At 33.4% G+C, this 8,703-nt stretch overlaps 1 protein-coding gene across 1 annotated transcript in view; it reads right to left on the bottom strand.

Annotated features, from left to right (window-relative positions):
- The window catches only part of LOC105549068 (disintegrin and metalloproteinase domain-containing protein 5), a 128,217-nt gene that overhangs the window by 21,190 nt on the left and 98,324 nt on the right, over nucleotides 1–8,703 (bottom strand). The window contains exons 17-18 of the mRNA XM_011993428.1: nucleotides 2,353–2,439; nucleotides 1,633–1,744 (exon numbers count right to left, since the gene is read on the bottom strand). Of these exons, the coding sequence (XP_011848818.1) occupies nucleotides 1,633–1,744; nucleotides 2,353–2,439 (199 nt within the window). The remainder of the gene's footprint in view (nucleotides 1–1,632; nucleotides 1,745–2,352; nucleotides 2,440–8,703) is intronic.

Genomic DNA, 8,703 nt, shown 5'->3' with positions numbered 1-8,703 from the left:
GAGCTTCCCAGCCGCTTTGTTTACCTACTTAAGCCTCAGCAATGGCGGGCGCCCCTCCCCTAGCCTGGCTACTGCCTTGCCGGTAGATCGCAGACTGCTGTGCTAGCAACAAGTGAGGCTCCATGGGCATGGGACCCTCCTGGCCAGGTGTGGGATATAATCTCCTGGTGTGCCCATTTGCTAAGACCTTTGGTAAAGCGCAGTATTGGCGTGGGAGTTACCCGATTTTCCAGGTGTTGTGTGTCTCAGTTCCCCTGGCTAGGAAAAGGGATTCCCTTCCCCCTTGCACTTGCTTCAGCTCTCGCTGGTCGGGCTGCAGCAGCTGACCAGCACCGATTGTCTGGCACTCCCTAGTGAGATGAACCCAGTACCTCAGTTGAAAATGCAGAAATCACCTGTCTTCTGTGTCTCTGGCCCTGGTAGTTGGAGACTGGAGCTGTTCCTATTTGGCCATCTTGCTCCACCCCCTAAATTGCTACATTATAGGACTTTCTGTTTCTCACTGTAAACTACTGTCTACTGAAAATACATATTCAAATAAACATTTATTTTTCATGTTATCATATGAAAATAATAATATATGCATATAGTTATATGTTATAGGCTTAATTATTATGGGGTATTTTTTGTCTGATACACAGTTTGATGTGGCTTTGCACTGTCTCTTTAAAAAGCTGATCAGCCTATGTATGCTTTTATGTAGCATCCAAGCTACAGATAAGTCTGCCCCAAAGTTTCAGGACTTTCTTGCAAGGTCCTAAAAGAGATAGGGGTAGAGGCCTGGCCAACATGGTGAAACTCTTCCTCTACTAAAAATACAAAAATTAGCCGGTCGTGGTGGTGGGCACCTGTAATCCCAGCTACTCGGGAGCCTGAGGCTGGAGAATTGCTTGAACCCAGAAGGTGGAGATTTCAGTGAGCAGAGATCGTTGCACTCCAGCCTGGGTGACAAGAGCGAAACTCCGTCTCACACACAAAAAAAGAGAGAGATGGGGGTAGAGTTCGCAGCCCATTTATGCTCCCAGTTATTTGGGGTAGATGCATACCTTCTAGAACCAGGGTATGCCCTGCACCTCCAGTTGACCCCAATTCATCTAGGTCTGATTAATCTCAAAATACCACTCAGGAACATCAGGACAGGATTAGAAAGAGCAAATTTCCAAAGATTAGCATGGAGCCCTTACAATGCAGGAGAAAGACAACCAATTATAAGTGAATAGGAAGAAAAGACAGTCTGAAAGATTCTAGGGGCATTAATATAATAATGACTATACTGACACTATTATAAGCTCTAGTTTATAGGAATTTATAATAAATACAGTAAACATAAATATAATAGTAAATATAAATGTAGGAGATGATCCAAAGTGAACAGTTTAAATTAACTGGTCAAATTATACACACCAAAATTTCTACTTTTAAAACTGCCTAACATTGGCCATACTTTTTCTCAGTAAACAATGTCAATGCTGATATAGAAAGAACAGCACAAACTTGCACTGTCAACATTTTTTAAATCTTACAAATAAAATAAAAGCATGTTGACCTTAGTTGCTTTGTAATCTGGCTTGAAACCTATAATTTACTGTCTTACATACTGTACATAATTAATACAATTTTAAGAACACTAACCAGCTGGTACTAAGTGTCCATCATCAATACTTCCAAATGCTTCTTTCTTTGGTTTGCAGTGAGGAGGATTATACCCCTTTTCACAATGGCAATGGTTAAAATTATTGCAAATCTTAAATAATAAAAAAAAAAGAATAATTTTGATGGAGACTAATGAATAATCTATACTTACTCCACAGAGTATCTCATTCTAGAGAATTTATCTAAATAGATAAATTTATCAAATTTTCCCTTGCTGATGTTCATACTATGCAAAGTACATCTAGCTTTTGTTGTCAAATCAAATTTTTTCTAAAAAATTATTTTAACTCCCCCCATAGCCAGGCCCAAATACCTCAAATTACCAGTAACTTGCCACTAATTATAATCTACTTGCTAGCTGACAGCCTAGACACTAAATTAACTTGCATGATTAGCAAGAAAATTCTAATGATCTTTATTTACCAGTTTCTATCTTCTATTGCTTATAGCATATCCACCTCACATATCCATCAAACATTTTAAACATCCAGAATCATCTTAAATGTTTTCTCTTTGTCTTCTCTAATAAGTAGTTTGATAAGTTTCTTAAGAAGACAAAATTGAGGTTATAAATTATAATCTGTTAAATGACACCAAATGACATAAAAATGGCAAGCAAAAAAAGTCATTTTTTAAAAATCTTCAAATTGTTTGATTGTTAAAAGCAAGCTGCTTAAAATAAACATTGCAGTTACTTACTCCATGACCACTGCACTCAATAGAAGCCTCGCACGTTTCAAAATCCATCAGGAATCTAACATGCTTACAACGCATTTTGAAACAATACTAAAAACAAAGCAAAAATGTACAAAATTAAATCAGTCAAAAAATCAGATTTTGTGCATGGCTAACACGTTTAAAAATTCAAGAAAATACTAGAATTCATATTATCAAAAGTTTGCATTAAAAAGCTGTGAGTGTCCAGTGAAAAAAAAATAATTGTGACTACATTGAAGTAAACATGAAGTAAACTATGTACTTTCAGATTGTAAAGATGTAATCATATGTAAGAAACCAGAGGTGTTATTTTCTTTCCATTTAGTATCGGAAGTCAACTTAGATAAATTACTGGAAAAAACAACTTGATTAGTCATTTGAGTTCAAGAATTATCTGAAGAACATTTTTAAATATACCCATGTGTGGGCTCCCCTTGAGAGCTTTATATCAAAAACTCTGGGGAGAGGATCCAGTTGTTTCTCAAGAGCAGCCAGGTTGAAGAACTATTGAGTAGAGAAGTGAGATCTCAAAATCATGAGTATCAGCAGCAAAGGAAGATAGTTTACTCTTCCATATGACAAAATACAAAGAAAGAGGGAAGAAAGGACAACAGGTAATTATATGAGGTAATGGAACAATGGGACACTCCCCTTGGTGAGATGGATAAAAGGCCTTCTAAGAAAGAAAAGTTTCATGGGTGAATTTAAATTTTTCTAATTTCTGACATACATTTATGTGATCTTCTTTAATTATCAAAAAACTGTCACTAAATTCACCATGTTGTGAAAGAGTTTTATATTTGGAGTGAGTTTTGTCTTTGGGTCATAATAATGACTATATGCAGAAACAGGAGAGTCAGGACTCTGTAATGGAGGTTTGAGCTAATACCATTTAGATTTTGACGGTAAGGGAGGCTTCAGATCATATTTGTATTCCATATATTTTGAAATGAGCAAGAAATAACAGGGACTCTGTTTTTTTTATGTGCTATTTATTATCAAAATGTTACTAAATAGAAATAAATTTGTATTTAGCAAGTCTACTCAGAAGCTTTCTCTCAAAAATAGTATGTTAATTTAACTTCACATAGTATCTTCTTGACTTAAATCAATTAGACTATTAAAATCATATTAAATATATTGTTAATTCGTAGAATACTACATGTTTCCAATAATATTGCATAATTATATTGTGCAACATTAATTAATTGTTAATGTTTTCATATTTTGGTATGTTATATAAATAATAACAATAATGCACATATAGTAGAACATAATATTCTAATAATAGTTTAATTAAAGTATTCATCTACCAATCAGGAAAAAATCAGAGTCCATTATAAAAAGTAAAATCCAACACATATTTGGCTTTTCTATTGAAACAATAAATACAATTCAAAAAATGTTATCGCAAAAACCATGCTAATGAAGAAAAATTCTTGCTCACATAATATCTTACTCAACCAAAACTATTATTCATTTGAGATCTTCAGCTCTTTTCTAAAGATTTACTCACTAATAATGTATGCAAAATTACTAGATTATATATGTCAGAACATCAAAAAATTTATGTATAAAAATTACTAAAATATTATATTGCTCTTAAAAGAGGTGTGAAGATCATTAATAACATATACTGCTGAACTTGTAAATAAATAGGGAAAATGGAGAATTGCCTAACTTTTCAATATTCTATTTAAACATTCTTTAAGAGACCCACCTAAGGTCCACCTAAAGACTATGTAATCATTTGAGTGAAAATTCATACCATGTAAAGACATTACCAGGTGAATGGGTAGAACAAAAAGGAGAGATGGAAACATAACAAATATATTAGCACAGGAGGCTTGTTTGAATGTGCAGATCTGAGATCCCTTTCTCTATCCAGAGACATAAGGAAAACTGTAGGAGTGAGAAACTTGGGACCTGATGGAGAACTCCACCGTACCTCTCCCCTACAGAGAGACATGCAGTTGGCTGGCCTGACGAATCTCCTATCCTTCCAGGAGACACCAGCAAAGACCATGGAGAGCCCCAGGGGCAATAGGTAAACCAAGCCAACCAAACAACATTGTAAAGGCTCTGACTGCCTTTGGAACAGCCCACAAAAGAAGGCCAAGACCTAAACGAGATTGCTTGCTGCTAAAACAGTGCTTTATAATTGACACAGAGTCTCCTAACATAATAAATACAATTTCTGGATGCAACTAAGTCTTTCCAAGAGCTGAGAAAATCACTACTTGAATGATAAAAGACAACCAACTGATATCAGAACCAAGATGATTCAGATGATAGGATTATATGACAAGGACTGTAAAGCAGCTATTATAAAAATAAATGAATAATCAATTACAAATCTTCTTGAAACAAATTTAAAAATACAAAAATCTTAGCAAAGGAACAGGTGATATAAAAATAAACCAAATGGGAATTATAGAATGAAAAAATAGAATAACCTAAATTTAAAAAAAAAAAAAAGCCAAGTGACTGAGCTCAAATCAGTAAACTTGAAATAGCAAAGAAATGTTTATCAGAAATCTTGGAACACCACAAAGGAAGTAAAAAACAAGGAAAGGAAGATGAGTAAATAAAATGGACTATCCATTTCTTTACAGGTTTTTAAAATTACAGTTAATGATTGAAACAAAAATTGTAACACCACCAATGATACTTAAATGTAGGGAAGGTAAATACAACTAAAATGGGAGCGAGGTTGTTTTCTCATTTCACTCAAAGTGGCCTCTTTAGGCCACATACATATATCGTAAGACCTTGAGCAGCCACTATGAAAACTACTCAAAGAGATGGCTGACTTAGAAACATTATAACTGGATCAAGATAGTATCCTAAAACAATGTTTAAATCACCCATTGAAAGGCAAGAAAAGACAAAAGTAAGAACAGGAACCAGAGGAAACAAATAATGAAATAACATACTTAGGCAATAACATTACACCAACCAAAAGACCAGGCCACACTGTATTAAAGGCATGACTTAACTATGTGATGCTTTTAAAAACTCTCCCCAAATTCAATGGCAGAGATAGATTTAAATAAAAAGGACTGAAAAAATATATCGTTCAAACTTTTATCCAAAAAAGCAGGAGTAGCTATATTTATACTTTAGAGTAGACCTCAGAGCAAAGAAAATTACTAAAGACAAATGAAGACACTATGTCATGATATGATAATCATTCCAACAATAACACACAATTATCCTAAATATCTACACCCCAAACCACAAAGCCTCCAAACATGAGGCAAAAAGTAATAGCACTGAAAGGAAAATAGACAAATCCACAATTGAAGTTGGATATTTTGACACCTTTGTCTCAGTAATTTGCAGAAATTATACAGAAAGTCAGCAGATATACGGGAATCTGAACAAAATAGGATTTAATTGACACATATACAGGTCACTACAACCAGTAGCATCAGAATATACATTTCTACAAGCGCCTATGGAATATGCAGCAAGATATATCATATTCCTTATCATAAAGAAAACCTCAACAAGGTTTTAAAAATTAAAATTATGAGAACATGTTCTCTGATAATAAAATCGAACCTGTAATCAGTAAAAGAAATACAATAGGAAAATCTCTAAATATGTTGAAATAAAACAATACATTTATCAAAAATTCATGTATCAAATAACCCTCAAAGAAACTAAAAAAAAATACATAGAACCAAAAGAAAACAAAAATATACATTAAAATATGTAGGATGCAGCTAAAACAGTTCTGTGAGGGAGATTTATAAGACCAAATGCTATAAAGGAGAAAAAGCCTCAAAGCAATCATTGAAGTTACCACTTCAAGAAACTGGAGGAAAGGAAGAAGAAATTAAACTCAAAGCAAAAGAAAGTAAATTATAATAAAAGCAGAAATCAATGAAATTGATTGCAAGTTCCATATGAAATTAAAAACTGGAAAATAATAAAGAAACCAATATAACAGAGTGGAGTCTTTAAATTTTTTTATGAAATTAATAAATTGTTAGCAAGACAGAAAAATCAATGAAACAAAAAGCAAATTCTTTGAAATTTTTTATGAAATTAATAACTTTAGCAAGACTGACAAGTTTAAAAAAGAAGACACAAATCACCAATATCAGAAATGAGATAAAAGATATCATTGCAGATCCTGCAGCCATTACACAGAATTTTGAAGAAATACTGTGAACAGCTTTACATTTATAAACTCAGAAACTTTGAGGAAATCCACCAATTTCTAGCAAACCATGAACAACCAAAAATCACCAAGAAACAGCTTATAATCTGAAGACCATTACAACAACTGAAGAAATTGAATTCATAGTTTAAAACCTCCTAAAAAGTGAAATTTCCAGGCCCAAATGATTTCACTAGAGAATTCTATCAACATTTAAAGAAAAAATTAACATACATTTTACACAATCTCTTTCCAAAAATAGAAGAATAAAAAACAGTTTTCAATTAATTTTATAATGCCATATAAAATGACCAAAATCAGATAAACACATTGCAACAACAGCAATAAAAAAAAAACTACAGACCAATACCCCTCATGAATTTGGATACAAAGATTATTCAACAAAATATTAGCAAACTAAATGCAACAATGCATAAAAAATTTATACACAATGACCAAGGGATATTAACACCAAGTAAGTAATGCTGGTTCTACATTTAGAAATTGATTAATGTAATCCAACATTCAATGAACTAAAGAAGAAAAATCATGTGACCACATCAGTCGACACACAAAAAGCATTTGACAAAATTCAAGACACAAGTATAATAAAAACCTTCAATAAGTTAGCAGTAGAAAATGGTTGACTCAACTTAAGGGGCATCTGCAAAAAAAAAAAAAAAAAAAAAAAAAAAAAAACCCTACATCTAACATCATATTTAATGATGAAAGACTTAATACATTCCTCTTAGATTAGGAAAAAGTCCAGGACATCCTCTCTCAACACTCTTATTCAACATCATACTGTAAGTTCTAACCATTGCAGTAAAGCAAGAAAAAGAAATAAAACATATACAGATTGAAAAGGAAAAAATAAAATGATCTCTATTTCCAAATTATTTTCTACATAAAAAAATCCCAAGAAATCCACAATCAAACTCCTACAACTAAGTTAACACAGGACAGTTGCAGGATAAAAAATCCACACCCAAAATTCAATAAGAAATGGGGAAAGGACTCTCTAATAAATGGTTCTGGGATAGCTGGTTAGCCAAATGCAGAAGAATGAATCTGGACCCTTACCTTTAACAATATACAAAACTTAACTGAAGATGGATTCAAAACTTAAACCAAAAACATGAAACTGTAACAATTCCTGAAGAAAGTCTAGGAAACAACTCTTCTGTCCAAAAAATTTAGGATTAAAACTCCAAATAGAATTTAGGACTAAAACTCCAAAAGCAAATGCAACAACAACAACAAAAAAATAGATAGGATTTAATTAAACTAAAAAAAGTGTCTACATAGCAAACAAATAACAACAGAGTAAACAGACAACCTACAAAATGGGAGAAAATATTTGCAAACTATGCATCCAATAAAGAACTGATATCCAGAATCCACCAGGAATGCAACAACTTAACTGAAAAACAAATAATCCCAGTAACAAGTGGGCAAAGGACATGAACAGACATCTCTCAAAAGAAGATATACGAGTGGCTAGCAAACATATGATAAAATGCTGAGCATCACCAAAGATCAGAGAAATGTAATTTAAAGTTATGATGACACCCTATCTCACATCAGTCCAAATGACTTTTTTCTTTTTCTTTTGTTTTTTTTTTGTTCTTTGAGATGGAGTCTCGCTCTGTCGCCCAGGCTGGAGCTCAGTGGCACAATCTCTGCTCACTGCAAGCTCCACCTCCAGGGTTCATGCCATTCCTCTGTCTCAGCCTCCCGAGTAGCTGGGACTACAGGCACCCGCCACCACGCCCGGCTAATTTTTTTGTATTTTTAGTAGAGATAGGGTTTCACTGTGTTAGCCAGGAAGGTCTCAATCTCCTGACCTCATGATCCACCTTCGTCAGCCTCCCAAAGTGCTGGGACTACAGGTGTGCACCACCACGCCAGGCCTCAGAATGGTTATTCTTAAAAAGTCTAAAAACAATAGATGTTGGTGAGGATGTGGATAAAACGTAACACATATATAATTATATATATGTGAAGAAAAGGTAACACATATACATAATTCAGGTGGAGAAAAGGTAACACATATATATAATTCATGTGTAAACATAACACAGATATATAATTCATTTATTATATGGTATATAATTAATTATATACTATATAATATATAATAAATGAATTATTTATCTAAA

The sequence above is a fragment of the Mandrillus leucophaeus genome, unplaced genomic scaffold (assembly GCF_000951045.1).
Source record: "Mandrillus leucophaeus isolate KB7577 unplaced genomic scaffold, Mleu.le_1.0 Scaffold111, whole genome shotgun sequence".
Lineage (NCBI taxonomy): Eukaryota > Metazoa > Chordata > Mammalia > Primates > Cercopithecidae > Mandrillus > Mandrillus leucophaeus.
The sequence above is the reverse complement of the archived record's forward strand: the minus strand, read 5'-3'. Positions and strand labels throughout refer to the sequence as shown.